At 39.2% G+C, this 21,118-nt stretch overlaps 1 protein-coding gene across 4 annotated transcripts; it reads right to left on the bottom strand.

Annotated features, from left to right (window-relative positions):
* Nucleotides 1–931: 931 nt before the first annotated feature.
* On the bottom strand, nt 932–20,814 carry aclyb (ATP citrate lyase b). 4 transcript variants are annotated; one of them, XM_030163527.1, is made up of 30 exons: nt 20,662–20,814; nt 17,106–17,287; nt 16,604–16,726; nt 15,708–15,770; nt 15,271–15,461; nt 14,857–14,936; nt 14,437–14,567; nt 14,239–14,357; nt 12,361–12,497; nt 11,934–11,995; nt 11,553–11,670; nt 11,159–11,316; nt 10,019–10,112; nt 9,739–9,795; nt 9,110–9,139; nt 7,736–7,877; nt 6,576–6,744; nt 6,366–6,470; nt 5,992–6,188; nt 5,757–5,838; nt 5,176–5,286; nt 4,952–5,079; nt 4,776–4,869; nt 4,507–4,661; nt 4,250–4,400; nt 4,020–4,163; nt 3,767–3,880; nt 3,557–3,639; nt 2,885–2,961; nt 2,199–2,293 (listed from the first exon to the last, which is right to left on the bottom strand). In XM_030163527.1, the coding sequence occupies exons 2-30, from the start codon at nt 17,262–17,264 to the stop codon at nt 2,199–2,201; spliced, it is 3,369 nt and encodes a 1,122-aa protein (XP_030019387.1). In that variant the 5' UTR covers nt 17,265–17,287; nt 20,662–20,814. The 4 variants fall into 4 exon arrangements, with proteins under 4 accessions (XP_030019388.1, XP_030019390.1, XP_030019387.1 ...); XM_030163528.1 differs by lacking the exon at nt 9,739–9,795 and having other exon boundaries at nt 932–2,293; XM_030163530.1 differs by lacking the exon at nt 20,662–20,814 and having other exon boundaries at nt 932–2,293; nt 17,106–17,284.
* Nucleotides 20,815–21,118: the final 304 nt, after the last annotated feature.

Raw genomic sequence — 21,118 nt, 5'->3', positions numbered from 1 at the left:
CTTTTTCTGGGTTCTTTTCTTTTTCTTTTATACTAGCCCAGTGGATGAGGACTTATTTTTTTTTTTTTATAAGCACAGCAATTTTGTTAGTATTACAGGCTTCTCTGATGAAACAGTCTGTTTCACACATTTTTCCTTTGACCATCTTTGTCCTCGTACTTTTTGTTTAATCCCGTTAATTGAAATCTTTATTTTGCAGATCACACAACTCTTTTCTGTCTTTTTACTCATCCCTGCTACTTTGTAGTGAATTATACAGACAAGCTGTGTGTTTAAGGTCTTTACAGAACAAAGTTTTCACCTAGAATAGACTACATCAATTGAATAATTCCTTTACTTGTTATTATCCAACTACATTTATATGACACGGAAATATAAAATAAAAATTCATTTTGTTTGCAGTACCTAAAAAGGAAGCAGATAGTATTTTTTTTATTCTGTTTGTCAATGCCAATGAATTTTTTTTTTTAAACTGTACTGTATACATAACTAAATCACAATGCTTTCTATAATAAACTATCAACTAAAGTTTAACTACGAAAGAACTGTTTGTGTTTTCACTGACCAGCTTCATAGTATGTTGTAAATAAAGACCTGCAGATTTGGATGTCAACAATATACACAGTCAAATTAGGATCTGAAGATTGGAAAAACAGAAAAAAGACAACATTGACAGTTTTTGAACAGACCATGAGACTATAAAACAATGAAACATGACTGACAAAATATGTTCTGTAAATTCAGTAATGTAATAATTATATGGTGCAGGACGGTATTAGGGCCACTAAAACAATTAAAGATCCCAATAGCAATTTCTCCTGGGTTGGGCTTTTTTTGAGGTAAACTGACTGGACTTTAAGGGTTCTTGGTGTAAAATACATGTTCACACATCATTTACAGCTCATTATGTTACACTCACACTACAAAGAAATTAAGACAATAAGTTCTTTATTATTCTATTATATGACAGCATATTACAAAAAACAAAAACAAAAAAAAAAACCAAAGCATTTTCACAGTTAAATAAAAACAGCAAAACAAAGATCAAACACAGCAGGCCATAAAGAGGGCAGTTACAAAGCATTTTCAGTTGGAGTGCAGACTTATTTGGAGTTGAAATAATATTACTTTTTTTTTTTTTTTTTAACAGTTTTGGCATCCATAGACTGAGAATTTTCCAAAACAAAGCTCCCTGCTTTCATGGTCCCTCCTCAACGATGCTTTCAACACTCACAGGGCATATTCACAAAGCCTTTTCAATTCAGAACAGCATTAAACTTGTTCAAGACTTAATGTAAAAGACTTGAATTCTGCTAGACTGCACTGGATTCACAATAACGGATCAATTCCAACCAATCATCGGGACCATGGTTTTACTACGGAAGGCAAAGTGACACAGAAATCATCATTTTGCTTCATGTCATGCTTGTTAAATTCCCTTCTATCAGTAAGATGCCTCATTTGAAAACATAGCATAAATAAACTCACTTGAACCTGTTCTTTTACTTGGCATAACAAAGACAAACTCCTAAAAACAACTTTGGTTTCTGCTTTTCAGTGGGAGTGAAAACTTGGAGGAGGGATTAATATTATTAGATCTAGATTTCCTAGTGTTTACACTAAGGTGCAATATTTAGAAAGCACACTTTCTCGTGAACTAAACAGGCAACTGCTGATTAAAAGAAACCAGTTAGTATTTTAAATAACATAAAAAACATCAGTAACTATTGCCGAGCTTGAGTTAGTTCTACATCAGCAGCTGTAACTGCAGATGAACTGATCAGCTCTTTAAACCTGGAACCGTGACGGAAGCCTGCCCTTTGACCGACTACGCAAAACAGATCGCTATTTTTATAAGTACCGACTAATTTTGTGCTCCTGCAACTGCTGTAATTTGCATTGTTTTGGCTTTTGTTGTTCAAAACTAAACAAGTTACTTCATAGACCTTTTAAATAATTTCTCAAAACTAATTCTAAAAATATATGTCCCCTTTTTCTCCATAAAAACATGATGGAAATCATCTGCCCAGATCCCTCACTCAGACAGTTATTTACTCCTTCCAGAATCCTCCTGCCCCATTTCCCAGAGGCAGCGGTTGTCAAAATCAGAGTGTACCTATACGTAAGTGTGATGTGAATGCTGCTTAACCGTTGTGGGCAGTCACATCAGATGTGCGTCCCTTCTTGTGATAAAGGGTTTACATGGACATATGTTCAGGAAGCACGTAGGAGATGTCGTCCCACGGATGACGATACAGACCCTGTTTCAGCCTCTTCTGGTCCAGATAATGGCCTAATACAACAGACACACATTAGACACATATGTATTGTATGGATACTTTCAGCATCAGTGAGTATGTACATGCACACCATTATTCCACTTTTATTCTGAATCATTAATACACTATTCAGAATTGACAGGTGTACACAGCACGTTTCATTTAGATATTGTTAACAAAATATTAGTCCTTGAGCCAGTTAGTGCATTTTCATGTTAAGACATTAGTTGCAACACATGGCTGGTGTTTACAGCGAAAGTATAGAAAATATCTTTTCTGGTAAACATGGTTGTAAGGAAACCTCTCTTTAAAAATCAGGACAAAGAATATGAATAGTTTTTTTTGGAAATTTATGAATATTTGGGAGGTGTTTGAAGGAATAAAATAGGCAGGAATCTCTCTCAGTATCTGCCACAAGTGGTAAACTTTGCAAAAACACCATTTTAAAAGGGGAATGTATGGCTGCACATAAACAGAAATATGGATTTTCATTAGCCATATAAACACTTAATTATGTGTTTTTCAGAATAAGGGTAAAAATCGGAATATTTTGCACACGTAAACTTAGTCATTGTCACCAACAGTTCAATTTCAGCAGGACTCACCGATGAAACCCATGCTTCGGCCTAGGACAAAGATCCCATTTAGTGCACCGATCTCCACAAACTCGTCTGCCTCATCCCTGGAACAAATCCAACATTCATTAGAAAAACAATACAATACTATGTGATATCAAAGCAGAAGCCAACCATTTAAACACTTTTAAAAGTACAGTATGTAGGAAGTTGCAGAAATATAACATAAAATGCATAATAATGTTTTCATTCAAATACAATCACCTGATAATAACAATTGCTGTGTTTGTATCTTTAAAATCAGCCCGGTGTATCTAAAGAAGGAGCAGGTCCAGAAAAAAAAAACAAAAAACACCAGCTCTAGAGATGGTCTTTTATTTAGGATATCCAACTAACTTGGAAGGGGGAGGTGTTGGGTGTTCAGTTATGGACGATCTACAGTCTCACCACTAGATGGCACTTAATCTTAATCATGAATGGTCTGTTAGTTCAATGTTCAATTATATTTAACACTATTTTGAGATGGAATTTTCTTGACAAGGATGAATAGCAAGAAAGTAATTATAACCACCCGGAGCTTATATTAAAAAGGTATGAAAATACTATGAATAGTGTAAAAGTGTTTTTTGCTGGCAAAAAAGTGGAAAAATTAATTGTATTGATTGAATCTTACACTACCAGGTTGTAGTTGAACATTCTTACCGTGTGAAGCCACCACACGTCCTGAGCAGATCCACAAAAGCAACTCCAATAAAACCGTCAACATTCAGGATCAGATTTGGTTTCTGAAAATAAACAGAAATCCACTTGTCTATATACTGGGAATATTGAAAAGCAGGGAATTCTCTGCTCATCGTAAAGTGATAAGGACAAAGGCTTGACTCCGTGTGCTTTGTCGTTATCTTACTGTACCTTAGATGTGGTGATCTTCTCTACATCTAGGGCATAGTCAAGTAGTTGAGTGGAAGGGAAATGCTGTTTAACAAAGTCCTTCAGGATCTGGACTCGCATGTCTGGGTTGTTGATCTGAAACAGAGACAAAAAGATTTAAATAATTTAATAAACTCGCAGGAAATCTAATAAATCTATGAAAGCAATTTTTGAGTCAATTTTCAACTTTAATATTTAGATATGCAACTTCAAACAGGCTGAAACAGTGGCTTACAGATTTTACTCTGTGTCCGATGCCCATGATCAGCTTCCCATCCTTCTTCATCTTATTGACGAACTCCATGGGCAGCATCCCGCTGTCAAACGCTTTGCTGAACTGCTTTGCCGCTGCATCCAGAGCACCTCCAAAACGATCCCCCTGGAGTTTACAAATACATCATCATGTCTCACTTTTGAGTTCACTCACGAGGTGTTCGTGTGAGTTTGAGTGGGTGCAGTACTGACGATGGTGAGCAGGCCAGACGTCAGACTCGAGATCAGGTCCTTTCCAGCACGAGCACAGACGATGGTGTTGTGTGCACCGGACACAGCTGGCCCGTGGTCAGCGGTCACCATCAGGCACATCTCAATGAACTGGCAGGCGTAGCGCGGCAACCTGGACAGAAATACAGCAGTGATTATTCTACTATAAAGTAAATAATAACAAAGACACGTCTATTCACTCTAATCAAAACCCAGCTATCTTGAACCCAGATACCAACCTGCGCTGAAACCAGAGCAGACCCAGGACTCCTCCTAATCCCATCTCTTCTTTAAACACCTCTGTGATGGGCATCCCAGCGTAGATGAGCTCCTGGCCTCGCTCATCACAGATACTGGTCATGAATGAAGCTGGCTTACGGATCAGACCCAACTCCTAGAGGAAACATTTTAACAGGTATGACGTTCTTTTTTATTCTTCTAGGTGTTAAAATATCAACAAAAACCAAACTTTCTGGACTTCTCAAGGTGCACTGATTCACTGCCTCACCCTGGCCCAGGAGTAATCCATAGGTACTGTTGGGGGAGGCACTTCCTGGGCGGGAACAATGGTACCGTTGGCCACCAGTTCATCGTACACAGTCCTGTTTCATCCAATGAACACAATACCAGTTAAAAACACAGAGTGACACATGCTTAAACATGCGTGTGTGATAAATATCTCACTTGATGACGTCGCCCAGTTCATCGAAGCTCTTTGGTACGTATGCTCCGGCATCCCTCAAAGCCTGGTTCTTGGCCACTGCCGTTTCCGAATCCTGGTTGGCACAGGCGCCTGCATGGCCAAACTGAACCTTGAGAAGAAAGACACATGAAAAACGTTCAGCTTTAAAGCTGTCAGGCAGCGATACAGAAGTCCAGAGATCCTTCCTTTAATGCAGCACACTGACCTCTGAAGCAAACATGGTGGCACAGGTTCCAATGCACCAGCACACCACAGGTTTGGTTATCCTGCCCTCCCTGATGCCTTGGCAGATCTTGTATTCTTCTGTGCCACCAATCTGTGATGTCAAAGAGTAATCAAAGTATTAAATACATATGGACTTAGCATACTTGAGCAATTCTCCAATCCACATATACTACAGGTTCCATCCCTGATTTTAGAGCCTATGATTGTCCAGGTATTTCTTTTTTTTGGGAAGGATGTTACAAAAAAATTTGTTTGTTTTAATTTTTTTTTTTTTAAATTAAAATCAACATCAATCAATTTAATGAAATACTACAAAATACTAATGAGGTAGATTAACTTTACAAATTATCCAAATAAATTAAAGACAATGAATAAGTAAATAAATGTTACTCGGCTGAAAGTAGCCACATGAGTGGATAAAGAACCACAAAATGAAATTGTGAGATAAAACCGTGGATGTTTTGGTTTCACAACTGCTAAACATTTAATAGTCAACATACTCAATGTAAAATTTTAAATCACATTCAAGATAATCCTAAACATCACTAAAACTAGACCCACCTCTCCCAGCACCACTATCATCTTAACACCTGGCGTGTCCTGGTAACGAAGGACATGGTCCATGAAGGTGGAGCCTGGGTATCTGGGCAGGGAGGAGCACAGCACATAAGGACAATAAAAGTATTATGAAATTCAATAAGTTTGTTTTTACAGTGAAGGGATTCTAAAAATCTAACTATACTTTTACAGGACAATGGCCTCTCAATCCTAAACAAATTATGCTGCGTTCGTGTACCTGTCTCCACCGATGGCCACGCCTTCAAAGACACCATCAGTGGTGCGGGATATGATGTTGTTCAGCTCATTGGACATGCCCCCAGAGCGGGACACATATGCCACACTACCAGGCCGATACAGTTTGGAAGCCAGGATGTTGTCCAGCATGCCACCTGTGTTACCGATCTTGAAACAGCCTGGCTTGATGCCTCCGACCTGGGGACCAGAATTTAATGAATACTGCATTACTCTCCGAGAGCCAGTTCCAGGTATCACTTTTCTATTTATACAGAACGGCAAGTAAACCTCACTGAATATACAATGTATTACTGTAATACTATCATTCATATAATTTTATAGCACTGAGGTACACAGAGTGAGAAGGCTGCATACCGTGGCAGGGCCGATGATGGTGACACCTTTCTCATCAGCCATCTTGATCATCTTTCTTGTCTGGGCTTCAGGAATACCTTCAGCTATGATGGCAATAGTGTGAATCTGAAAGTAGACACAAGGAAGGTCTTAATGTGTAAACATGTGACTCAGACACACAATAAGGTTTGATGTATGACGTAAACATTTCTTTTCAGTTCGTCTATGTACCTGCGGGTACTGCATTGCTTCCACTGTGCTGTCAAACGCTGAGCGCAGGGAGGCGAAGCTGATCAACACGTCTACCTCAGGGTGCTTCTTCATAGCATCGGCCATGTTCTTGTAGACTGGGATCAGGATCTCCTTGTGTCCCCAGTAGAACTTCTGTTTATGATCCCCACTGAGAAAAACAGGTATACAAAGTCACATATAATAAGTCATCAGTATCTTCAATAACCCACAACCAACTGAGTAGAACATTAAGGCCATAAATAACATAACTGCCTGATTGTAATTATTCGATTTCACTGTAATTATCATGGCGGAATTGTTCATTTCTTAGTTCCAGTCTGAGTACACATATATTTAAGGTATATAATATCCATCTGCTTTTTGTATTTTTTGTTAATGAAGCTTAAAAGGAAAGCAAAAGTAAATAACAAATGAACATGACTGAAAATATGACTATGTGATATGTTAAAGGGGTCATATTTTGCTAAACCCACTTTTATTAGTCTTTGGTACATTTATTTGTGCATTTGTGGACCCTAATAGTTTAAAAAGTTTGAATTTGAACCCTCCAGGTGCTGTAAAACTATCTTTATATTCATTTTGGCAAAAATCGAGTGGATTTCTACAACCTGTTTTAATTCCTGCTGAATTTCTTACATTTTAAAACTAGCTACGTCCCGACATTTATACGTATAAGGTCAAGACTTCCGACAAACATTTCTCTGAGTATGCCATAACTGTTTATGAGCAGCAGCGGTTTTAGTAAAAACTGAAAATACGCCCAAACTTTGAGCCAATTACCAAAAATGTTCAGTTGTTGGTTGTATTAACAAACATGAGTGGCTGAAGGGGACAGAAAGCACAGTCAACAACCTGGAGGGGGTGGGGCATGACGTGGCTCATTTGGATTTAAAGGGCCAGCGTTCAAAACGGCCTTTCTGGTGTCATTACTCAGAAATAGGGTTGAAGATGGACCTGTGGAGCTTAATTAATGAAGAATTCAGACCCAAGCATAGCATTTACAGTTTATGTAGACCACAGAGAAATGTTTTAAAATGCATAATTCCATTTTAAAGAGCAAAAATATCACTTATTTAAAGCAAGATAGACATGTGTAAAATGAAGTCAACTGTGGCAAACTTCTTGGAGTTTTAACCTACGTGAAAGGGTAGACCATGGCTCCCACAGAAGGCTCATCCCTAGAGCACACATAGTCAAAGTCCAGCATGCCTTGCACAGCACGTGTCTGCATGCCCCAGACAATGGTCTTGGTATGTTTGCTGAAAAGTGTAGTGGCTTTTGCTGAGGGAACACGAAGGCAGAGAGAGAATGACATCTGTGTTAGAACCAGAGTGAGACATATATATAAACACACAGAAAAGAGGAGGCGAGGCTCAGGAAAATGGCAGGAACAGTAATGGACACAAGCAATGTGCATAGAAAACTCTTAATGTTGTAACAAAATCATTAGAAACTGCCACAAAGCAGGGTCATACAAGGTGTCACTTGCATTTACCAACCTTCTAATACAGTGTTTCTCCAATCACATGGCTCCTAGTTTATGTCATCTCACATATGTCTGAATATTGATGCAGTTTGTCTCCATTTGGTATAAGATTTTCACAAATACACTGCAGGTTGGGCTAAACCCTGCAAATTTTACTGCTGACAAATGCTCTTAATTAGCTTTGAAATACAGCTGTAATACACCTGATATGACCCACATAAGTAATTCAATCCATTGTCTCAATGTCACACTGTTAAAATCATTAATTTGGGATTTCAAAGTATCAAAATTAACAGTTTAGACACACTTATCTTCACTGCCTGGAGATATGATTCTCTTAGTAGATTTGTTTAATTTGCTGTGTGATTACCAAAATTACACCCACTTACACCCCAGAAGGCAAGAATAGTCCCCAAGCACAAAATCTGGGTACTGATCACACAGCTGACTAGCACGCACGCACGCACGCACACACACACACACACACACACACACACACACACACACACACACACACACACACACACACACACACACACACACACACACACACACACACACACACACACACACACACACACACACACACACACACACACACACACACACACACACACAAAACCAAGGCCCACAAACCCCAGGAACAAGACCATACATAGAATGTAAAAGAGGAAACTACTTCATGTGAGTTTTCTGTTTTCTGTTGTGAATGCAGAATGTCTTGTTAGGCAGTTACTGTGTCATTAATTGTCATCTTGTTACACATTTGTTTCAGTCTTTCCTTCTTTCTAACCGGGGTCTATTGTTCTGACAGGAATGTGTACATAAAGCAATTACATACACAGACCGAAAAAGAGAATTTCGAGTGGTAATGCTTGTAACAGAGCATTACAACTTTACGTAAATGGACGAAAAAAGAAGGAAAAACTGAGAGGAAACATCAGAAAAGGGGTAAAATGGGAAGGCAGATGGAAGTGGACAAAGGGCTGAGAAGGCAGGAAGACAGGTTTTCCACACTCTTCCATACCTCCACTGCAGCCTGAAGAGGCCTGCGCTTCTGTAACCCCACGGGACAGAAAAAGAAAATATGACAAAATGAGCACCAAAAGAGAAGAGGATGAGAGCATCTTTATTTTATTTACTAGACAGACTTCAACGCATTGTGCCAAGTGTGTGTCATCTCTAAAAAAACACTCCATAAAAAGCACAAGTCAAAGCAGAAGTAAGAGCATGCAAAGCTCAGCTGCTACGTAGCATGCCTTCAGTGCACTGCTGTGAAAAGCAGACTATGAGTATTTTGGCATGATATTTCTACTGTCAGTGAACTGCACTCTTCCAAAACTACAGTCTACTATCTAAACTCAAGAGAGCTGGTCACTTTCCAAAGCTGTGGATAACCTCCAACTCACTGCAGTGTGTTTTTTTTTTATATTATTTATTTAAAAACAAAATCTTAGCATGAAAGAATCTAATGTACCAATTAAACTACTGTACAAAGGCACTGAGGTGATACAGACATGTAAAGTAGTGTCACACACAGACACACTTCTTTCTACCAGCATTAAAAGGGCGCAGGGCAAGAAGAAGAATGGGCAAACTGATGTAGAGTCTGTGGTCAGCTGAGCACAGCGTGGACGTGGCACACCCATCACTTACCTTTCCAATCGCCTGTGACCACATTCTTCAAAGGCCACAGTATAGAATGAAGACAGTCTTAGAGACACAAGCATGAAAAACAGTTTGTGCAGCGAAACAAGGAACAGGAGGAAGAAACGAAGAAAATTTAAGTGCAGAAAAGCAGTGACAGCATTTGGTGAAGGGAGGGACGAACAAAGGAAGCAAGGATAAGAGAAATGAAAAAGCAGAAGTGTATGAGTAAATATGGCGTCTTGCAGATAAGAGGCAGTGGCGTGTGGAGTGTTTCTGTGTTAAATACCTGCTGGAAGACCTGCTTTACACTTTTTGGCTGGAGTGGCATCGTTGGATGTCCTGGGTTCAGAGAATGAGGCTGTCCTCGTGGCAGCTGGAGTCTAATCAGGAAAAACAGACATGCAAAGATTATGTCACAAGCTTCATGAGAGGAATGTGCAGTTCCGCCCTTATATTGTGTTTCTAATCGATTACTTCTGTTTGTATGCAGCGTACTGCATATACATAAAGTTAGTGTACTTGTTGCACAGTGCACAAATGTCAAACTGGTCACTGTGCACTTCCTGGGTCCAGAAATAAAAACAACATTCTTCATCACTATTTTTTTTTCTGTACTTTAATGATTTTAATGAGTTTTACCATCCACCAGAATTAACTTCCACTAAATTTGAGTTTCCATTCATTATTAGCTGCATTATTCACTAACTTGTACTTGTTTTTGTCTTATACTGCATTAAGATTGGTGTTTGCCATCGTCACCACAGTCACCAATTCCTCCCATGTTATCTCATTACCCTTCCACTATGCAGCCAACATGGTGATCGTTGAAGGACACACTGCTAGAGTAATATTTATACACTTAAGCACCACTAATTATAATCCTTATAATAAAATGCATGAATGTGTGTGAAAGACACTCAATTACTAAAACATATTGACTGATTATTAAGTAATGCATATGCTATTTTGATGAAGACTAGTTCTACAACATTGGAAAAAGTTAGCTGCCATTGCCAGGTTCTGGCTTTTCATTAGCCAATGTTAAAAAATGGAAATAAGTCAAACAACGACTAATGTTTGCATTGTTAAGGTCTTTTAAATAACTGGACGTCTGTTATCACACAGACTGAAAAACAAGCCAATCATGAAATACTATACAACAAAGCTTGTCAAGTTCAAGCCTGCTACAGCTTAAACAATGTCTGAACATGACTCAACTCACCAGTGAGTGAATCCAATTAAAAATACAACAGATTCACTGCATTATGTGATTGCATTAATCTGTGTGATCTCTGGTACAGATGCAGGTTAAATATTTAGAAGTACTCCATTCTTACAACCTTTATATTTTCAAAACCGTGACTATTATCCCCATCTCAACAATAAAACTCTATTTCAACCAATTAAAATGAATAAATTACAGTACCTTTGCACTGTTGTTGCTGGCATTGAGGAGGAAGTTGGCTGTATGTGCGTCCATGGGAGGTTGGTTGGGGATTGGCCGGTGGCCCAGAGCCATTCCAACAATGGCTGTCATGTGTGTCTCAGTACCAAACACATGAATAGGAATACCTGTAGTCTTGCCTATTGAGAAGAAAACAATCATCAAATTGAAATGGTTTCTGCTAATTTAATTAGTGCACTAACTGCATTCATTCATACATATATAATGTGCATGCATTTGCAAACATTATACAGTCACTTTAAACCTCCTTCTAGTTTGCTGTCCAGTGTAAGTATCTGAGATCACTTTACCTTGTAAATAATTCCAGAATAACAAATTACACTATAATAAGAAACTCATTTACATTCTCACTCACCTACTTCCCCCATCACCCTCAGTCCTTCCTGGTAGTTCGGCCCACCACGTCTAACAAAGATGGTGACTTCATGCTCCTTCAGCGGACCTTGGTAGTCTTTGATGGCCCTGACAATGCCCTGAGGAGAAGAGTATGTTCAGGTTTATGACTTGGAAATATCTGTAAAGTATGTTTATCAGGCAGCAGGAGTGTAAGAGTAGCATTATTGCCTAATAAGTCCTTATCAGAGAAAATATGATATAAAAGGTCAATTTCACAAGCCTCAAGGAGGAGTATCTTCCACATTGTCTACAACTTCTTGACTGATGGCGCTTGCATGTAATTAAAGTTATACTCTATCACATGACAGCGATTCAGATAAATGCATTTAACTTAATTCACCTTAAATGTGGCTGCTACATTGGTGAAGTTTGCAATACTTCCTCCAATTATCAGCACTTTCCCTGCGGGAGAAACAGAGGAGTGGTGAAAACATGTTAAAGACTGAAATTTGACACTCAGGTAACATAGTTTTGTGACAGACATGCAGTCTATAGTTCACAGCGTACACACATTGAACAGTGGGCTTGTGACACCCAAATGGAGAACAAACAACTCCAGCACTGAATGTTACGCTGCCCAACGACCCAACCCTTATTTTCACATTTAAAGCAAATTTACACAAGGTGACTGAAAATGTCTAATTCACCTGAGACTGTAGAGGCTGTTTTCCATAAGCAGCTCCCCCACCCAGTCTTTCACCCTTGGCCCACTTCCTTTAACCCCAGTTTGGGGACACAGGCTCAAGTGCAGTGTTGACTACACCCACCTTGAGGATGTTTTTCCCGGGTCATGAGCGAAAGGATGGTCTTTGCGTAGTCATAGGTTTGTTGTTCACTGGGTGCACCAGAGTATTCTCCATAATTAGCCAGCTCATCTACCCCGCCCAAGTCACAGATGGTGTCACTAAAGAGGAAATACAGACAGTGAGGAACAGAGTATGAAATCTAACTGCATCCCATTTAGTCACTTGAATGAGATTCATTTCATTCATTTATTTTCATTTATTTATTCATTCACACATCTATTAAAAGAACCAAGTGTAAAAACATTACATTTCACATTTACATTATGTGAAATGGGACACCCTGGGATGCTGAAGAACTTTATGAGAGGGGCCCAAGCACAAAGAATTTGCTGCTGTAATGTTGAGATGAAGTGTAACACTCTTTGGTAGGGTTTCTGCAGGTACTAACAGGTAAATTTAAGACTTCCCAAAGCATTCCTGAGATCTAATGAAAGCAAGTTAAAGGTGCAGGAGACTTTCGTGACCAATTTTTCATCAAATCTGTAAAACCTCAGTCATAGCCTAAGTATCACGAATCTGTAAGTCTTTCTGTGATTACTCACCTGAATCACTTGCATTATGGGGAACAATTTCTAAGTGCCATCCACCAAAAACAAATCACATGTTCACAAACAGAGCCGGGAGGTAACTTGGGCATCGTCGGAATTTTGTCATGACATGCATTGTAGGAAAGGGAGGTTCGTGCAGCTGCCTGACAGCAGCAGCGCAAACATATGACATTATATGGATGAAACAAACACAATGCGGAAATGGCTGAAACGCAGAAATGGCTGGAGGGGTATGTATAGAGGGAAGGGAGCTCCTGCTGTTTACGCATCGTGTCTGTTCCAGCTGCCGCTGTCAGGCAGCTGTGTGAGCCTTCACTTCCCACAATGCACGTCGCGACAAAATTCCAAAGATGCCCAAGTTACCTCCTGGCTCTGTTTGTAAACACATGGTTTGTTTATGGTGGCCAGCACTTTGAAATTGTTCACCATAACGCAAGAGATTCAGGTGAGTAATCACAGAAAAACTTACAGATTCATGATACTTAGGCTGTGACTGAAGTTTTACAGATTTTATGAAAAATTGGTCATGAAAGTCCCCCGCACCTTTAAGAGTCAGGTTACATAAGGGCATGACTAAGCATCAAATACAGCATCACACTTTATCATATTTAAGTAATTAAGACTGAAGAAAATATATTACATCTAAAAGTGGCTTCTTTAAATTAGTAGGTCCACAAACAACATTACTTTTATACTTATGTGTAAGATCTGTAAAAATTGTATTAAAGATATTTTAATAAACTTGTCCATGGATGTCAATTCAAGATTTGTAAGTACTTTATAATTTATGTAGGAGTCAGACATTGACATTAGCCAACTTAATTTTTAAGGCAAGAGTATATAGGCTTGTACACTGTTGAAGTGGTAGAGGAGTAAAAGGATGATACTGATCTGATGAACTGAGATGAACTGATCTGAGAACTGATGAGCAAGCATCAAGATTTTCATAGAAAATCCAACCTTAACCCTTTACCTAGAAATCATGCAGGAGCAGTTAAACACAGGTGGAGGCAACTGAGTTTGGCATTAGCTTGTGGAGTTAGCTAATGTCAATAAATGACTGGATTCCAGTGGAAACTAGACTCCAACACAAACAGCTGCACACAAGCATGTGCCAGTCTTTCATAGTGCACCTTTAAGTCCTTCAAATGCCTGGACTTTTGTTTTTTTAAAGAGCTGCAGAAACTCTGATTAAAACCTTAGATATACTGAAAAGTCTTAATAAAAGCACTTTGAATAGACTTAGTTGCCTAAAAATGCCTCCCACACTACGTATAAATTAACGGCCTACCTATAGACGACTGAAGCCCCTCCTCCAGCCACCATGGTCCAGATCCTGCCATGAGGATTCAGCAGGGTCAACTTCAGACTGGCACCACTCTTTGCATCCAGATCTGCTATGTAAGCCTCCTACAGATGAATTACATAGCTGCACAGTTACAAGCTGTTCTCATCAACCTGTAGTAGAATCACCTAATAAGCCTCTCACCTCTGGATACGCTTCTCTGCCAAAGGGGGGAGGGAAGTCCACATCTCCCCATTTAGCCTTGCAGATGTAATCAGCTGTTGCATCAATCTTGGCTGCCATGTCAAGGACGTAAACCCCATCTTGGGTAATGACTGGTTAAAAAGAAACAAAGACAGTGTTGTTAACACTGATCTAATAATATGAATTTGATAAATGGTGTACACTAATTGGTAATTAGATCACCCAGATTAATTATTTATCTCTACATAAAGCACTTAAATCATTATGGACGGATGATTAATTGGATGAATAATTTATATGATCAATGGAGCTGTAACAGTAATGAAGATGGTTCAACACCGTTTACAAGGGGAGCAGCACAAGACCTAGTCTTAAAAATGTACTGCATAACAAAATAATACAATCAAGACAAAATCGTACCTAGGGGGTTGATTTCCAGGTAAGTGAAGTACAGGTCTTCATATAAGTTGAAAAGACCCACAATGAAACTGGCCAGGACCCTTAATGCAAATAGACAGTACAATGACAACAAATATTAGTCAACACTGTCCTCAGAACTAAAACCAAACAGAAAATGACAAAGACAGTTACTTACAATCTGAATACAATAACAATCACTCAATGAGCTTTTCAAAGTCACAATAGTAAAGTTAGAGATGATATCAAATCAAAACATAAATGTACACACAAAGGACCACTGATTGATATTTTTAGAGGTCCATAATTGTGCTATTAATAAACAATTCACTGTGTATTCATATTTTTTCATCAAAACAACCTTAACTAATTCATACATATCTTTGCCTGAACAACAAATAAAAAATGTTTCCCTACTCTTTCTTATCATCAGGCACGTGTGTGAGGAGCTGCTCTGTGACTTGGTCCTCACTCAGCTTCTCATCCACTGCAACCATCAGCCTCTGGGCCTTGGCATCGACGTCACCGACCTCCACTCCTCCCTCGTGGTGGAACAGCACATGGTCACCCTCACGAGTGGCATAGATGCACACATAGAACTCCTCCTCCTGCGTGGGCAGACAGACAGCAAAGAAAAATCCAAAGATTAACACACACGCTTACAAAAACAGAAGAGAGTGTGCAGTTTTATTTAGTCTTACACATATTCTTGAAGGACATAAAGGGCCAGATTTACAAAGGCAGGACAAATTAGCAAGGGCACAATCCAGGAAAATAACATGAGGGAGTGTCCACCTTTTACTAATGACATAATCTAAACAGAATGTGGACAGAAACAAGTTGGCATGCATTACCTGTGTGTGTGGAACAAATGGCTCAATGAGGAAGTTTTTCAGCACTCCCTTTGCCTTCCCCACCTATCCAAGATAAACAAAAAATACAATTAAAGAGCATTTAACCAACAAATCAAATTGTCAAATTGCTAGAGGGCTGAGAATCTTTCCATAAAAATATGACCCAAAATCATAAAAAAAAACATCATGCATTACTTTTCTTATTGAAGACATGGCAGTTACAAGGAATAGAGTACATGCAAGTGCACTGTGTTTTTATCTTTTAAGCTGTTTGAGAACAAGAAAACGCCAAGATTATTATAAACTTTCCTATGCATGGGGCTGTCTGAGTTAAGTGGAGCATAGCATGTTTGCATGCATGGTGGACCAGAATAGATCGCGCTCCTCTACTAGCTGAGCACAACCTCTGACCTGGTAGATCTAAACATAAGCCCATAGCCTCTGGGCATGCTTTTACATAACAGGTCCATATATTGGGCAAGTTACTATTGGTTACATGTTTGCCATATGACACATGAACGAGGTATGCATGCAATTTGTGGTTGGGCTGCACAATCATCCTCATTTACAACATAATTAATAAGCTAATCCCTCTGAGGCTGAGACACGATGTGATATAAGATGTTTACCTTAGGCTTTTTACTATTCATTAAAATAGTCATGTGATACAGTACACCTGGTTTTCAGTCTCCAGTTTTCAACCAAAAACAAAAGAAAAAAACTCTCTCAGCACAAAAGATTGACAAGTCTGAAGAACAAAACCTCTATGGACTTCTGTGGTATACACTCAAGTATTAAAATATAAACATGCATATAATAATTAAAACATCATACAAAGAAGTTGGCGTTTTCAAGTGGGGATCCAGACATGATAGAGATATGGTCAACTAACTCACAGTGGTCTCTCTCATGAGCCTGGATTTGAGCCACTCCTGGACTCCCTGCAGGTCAAGGTTGATGCCCACAAGCCCAAGCTTCCCACGCCGCTTGATCAGCTGATCTGGCTTCACCACCAGCCGCTAAAGGACGAGTGAGTAGAGCACATATATGCCAATAAAAATCACTAAGGACAAGAATCATCTTTATGAAGGCTTTGTGTCAGTAGCTTGAACACTACTCTGGAATTCCTTAACTCTAATCTTATTACTTCCCTCCTCTCAACAATTAGGAGAGTTTAACGTGATGCACAAGTCACCCAATGATGTCTCATGATCATGTTGCTACATTAACTAGTTAAGTCAGTCACATATGTTTAGTACAGTCAGCTCTGAAAGCACTGAGGAATAACTTCTTCAATATAATGCACAGAATTTATAAAGCAAGTCATTCAGAATTAAATTTATCAAAGCTTTACACAAGGTTCTCCAGATTCACTAATGAATCACAGGGCAGGCTCACCTCAGTCAGCAGCCACGGATGCTCCTGTGTGATGTGGTCCCAGTCCGTCTCAGCTGTGACTGTTGCATAGCGAAAGCGGTTCTGCACAGCTGCAGTGGTGCAGATGTACTTGTACAGGAACTCCTTCCCTGTCTGCTCCGAGATGGCTTTCGCCGACATGGCAGCGCTGGATAGCACAGGACCTTTAGGAGAGAGTTCAATATCACTCATTATACAGCATATGCAGACATGGTACAGTGGTGAGCATAGCTGCCTTCCAAGCACTTGACTCGGGTTCAATTCCCAGATATCGCAGTGTATAAACTCAAAGAGGTAACATCTTTTGTGTAGTATACAAGATATTATGGGACGTATTATGGGAGTAAAGGATTAGCTACATAATAATATGAGACACAATAGCTAAGCATAGTAAGGGCATTTAGGCAAAAACAAAAGGTACTATGGAAATTTACCATACATATGCAACATCAAGTTTCCAATTAACCAAAAGGAATGTATTTACAACATGGAAGCAAGGACACTTAGTGCAACAAAAGCCATTGTACCTCAAATCACTGGCACACAAGTTAAAAAATCTGCAAGTCAATACATTAAATAATAATAATATTTGAACATGCTTGCGACCTCCAACCTTGCCTACTTGAAAATAGTTAAAAATGACTCATGAAGACCAGAAACGATAATTTTGGACTAAAGGGCTAAGTTTTTAAGACTTGAATGACATTTAAGAATGGAGGAAAGAGTTTTTGTGATGGCTCAGATGATGCAAAACATCAACTTTTGTGGACACCGCTTGACAGATCTTCAACACAAATCTGCAAGATTAGACTTTACTAAAAACACGAAAATAAACCTTGTCAGATGAAACATGGATACATTTCTTCTGCACAAATGAGGTCCAGCATGTTTGACTGATCTCAAAATCCTGACTGTGAAGCACAAAGGTGGGAGTGTAATGATCCGAGGTTGCGTGAGTGAAAAAGGTATCATGGTGATGACATTTAGAAATGGTCGTGAATGCCTGTGGAGATACCAAACTACTGGCTGACAAGATGACTCCCAGGTTCCAGAAGTTTGGCAGAAGAACAAAGAAGATGATGACCTGGACAAGTATGTGCCTGACTTGAATCCAACTGAAGACTTTTGGGGCAGAACAACCCAACCCCTCTAGCAAAAAGCAGCTGAAAAAATGGTGAGTCAAGGATATGAAAACAGTCCTCCAGAAATATGTGTAACACTGATATCTCCATAGTGAGGAGGACAGAGTACTACTAAATCCAAACATTTTTTTGTTTTTGATTGCAACAGCAAATATCATACTGTTGACACAATTTTTCATCATTGACATTGAAGTTGTATGGTACAGTACTAACTTTTGTATCTTGTAGAAGAAAATAAAACCATTAATTTTCCTGACAAGTCTAAATCTTCTTTGCTCTATGCTGTGATGTGTTTGAGATTTCCACAGAAACAAATGCTTTGCTATAAACTCAGCTCTGAATTAAATAAACCATTAAAGCATTCATTATCTGCTCTATGGCCACATATCTGACCAAAAATTAAGTAAATGTAGTACACGCTGTAATAGTTATAACAAATCAATAACTAAACATCGGAATGTGAAACAGCTGGAAAGTAGTATAACATTAGGCATACAGTAAAGTGCATCAATGCCTTTTTTCATCTAAAATGAATAATTTCCCTGTGGCCTAACAGAGCTAGCCACTGGAAAAAACAACACATTAAACTGGAACACTGCTAAGTTTTAATGTTCTAGTACAAGACTGAAAATACAGTTATCCTTTTGAGCTAAATGCTGACCAGTCTTTCTGTACATCTGCAGTTTTTCTCTCTGCTGCTATACATCATGGTCATTTCACAACAGAAAATACCAGACTGACACATAAGAGATGTGGTAGTAAATACTACTGAAACCAATCTGTTCTTGAGTACACTTACTGCACCCTTTTCAATGATAAAATGGGAGACTCAATAATTCTTCAACAATAAATCAATGTCAGAGACGCACCACAAGTCATTCAGGACATACAGTAACAGTCCCTTTACTTCAATCAACAAACCAGCCTTTGTCAAGCATAAGAGTATAAAAAAACTGAGCCCTTTATGTTACATTTCAACTTTCAACCACAAAACTAAACAAGACAATATTGTGATGCATCCCAATCTGAATGAAAGTTGCGAAAGCTGATAAAGCACTTAATGTTAACGGTGTTTGTCATCTCAAAGCAAAACTAGTCTCCAAAAGGATGTGACTATTCAACAAAAAGTCAACAAGTGCCGTTGACATACTGGTTTTGTCATTACAACATGTTGACAGACCTGCTTAACAGACCACTACCAATTCCCCAGCCAACCCCTACCAAAAAAAAAAAAAAAAAAACTGCATTTGAGAGTCACACTCTCTTTTGTTTTGAGCATAAAGTTATCATCTATTTGAATAAGATTCAGTAAAGTCTAAACATGTGAGCAATGTGAGAAACAGCCTAAACTAGTGCATTGAGTACCTTTACCACCTCCTCCTTCAGGCTAACTGCTTATCTGTGCTGGATAAGCAGTTAGCTTGATAAGGTGCAGCTTATCTTTTCTGCCTTTGAGATGCAGGTAGCATTTAGAAGGTTTATGGTTTAAGCATCTGATAGGAAAGCAGTAACTTTCAGGCTGCAGCAGCGTCTGCGTCAGGTGCCACTCTGCAGATAGCATATATGTACCCCTGGGAGGAGAACTAGGATTTAGCTTAGCAGTATATCCTGTCATGCTTTCAGGGGCAGATGTCACAGTATTTAGTCTGCCATAATCCACGGATTCATCCCATTGTCTGAAGCTATCTAACCGTGAAATTTGCGTTACTGTCCAGACGTCTGTGCCTACGAAAACTGAATTTGGAGGCATCAGAGAAGAGACAGCCAAGAGGGACTGTTTCTGACGCAGCTGCTGTTGGAAGAACTTCAACTGGTCCTTTAGCATCTTCTGTCCTGTACGAGCTACATCATGTACAGTCACCACACCCACTTCACAGACTGCAGCCTGAACTAGCTAGCCACACAAGTTCAATAACTTTAATTTAGTCACGTTTAGTAAATAACCACAAACTTCCTGGAGAAGAGAAACAGTGGAAAGAGAAGTGTGTTTGCGAAAACTCTAGAGGGAAGTGACTGAAAACGTTTGTAGTCTTAATGAGAGGCTGCTTGGGGATGATGTAACTCAAGTTAGCCTGCGTTTGTGATTAATGTAGATAGGTAGTGATCAGTTAGGCGCATCTCTTCAGTTTGGTCCATAAGATTATGTTATAACACTTTAACATAGCAAAACGCACGGAACAAGCATCATTACACGTTGTACTTCTCCCGGGGATGACAGTGGCTGCTTGTTTCGTAGTCAAACCTCTCAGCATCTCACACGGACATCCGCTAACTTAAGGTCCTGTCTGTGTCAGGCTAACTCCTGTAGCCTCACACTGGAGCAGCTAGCTAACTGCTACTCACACAACAAGACCCGCCGCGGACTTCACACTGTAAATTGAGCAAAAACGGTTTACCTTGTCAATGAAAGTAGCACCTTCACGAAGTACAGAAGTCACGTTCTGGTGATATGTCACAGCTAGACAGTCACTTCTTGAACCAGTGTCTGCTCCTGCCAGTTGCCACCTCACTCTCCTCCTGTCGCACCATAATCTGGCGACCAATTGCACGTCTTTGAGTGCCTCTGATTGGTTTAAACATAGTCACGTGGTGACGTCAGGTTCCACCCACTGCTTAATCATGGAAGCAGGCCTTTAAATAAATCACTATAAAACTGTCACATACACATATCTATTACAAAAAAAATGTTTTCTCCCATCCTTGCTTACCAAATCATTTTAGAATTTTATCTGTTTAATCATTCATATAATATTTCTATTATCCATCTTTTTTGTCAATCTTATTGCCATTTCATCTTTTGTTCTCACCTGTAAAGCACTGAAATAATTAAACATCCTTGACCCAAAAAATCTT

This window comes from Sphaeramia orbicularis, chromosome 19 (genome assembly GCF_902148855.1).
Source record: "Sphaeramia orbicularis chromosome 19, fSphaOr1.1, whole genome shotgun sequence".
In the NCBI taxonomy this organism is placed as follows: domain Eukaryota; kingdom Metazoa; phylum Chordata; class Actinopteri; order Kurtiformes; family Apogonidae; genus Sphaeramia; species Sphaeramia orbicularis.
This window is presented reverse-complemented; position numbering and strand designations above follow the sequence as displayed.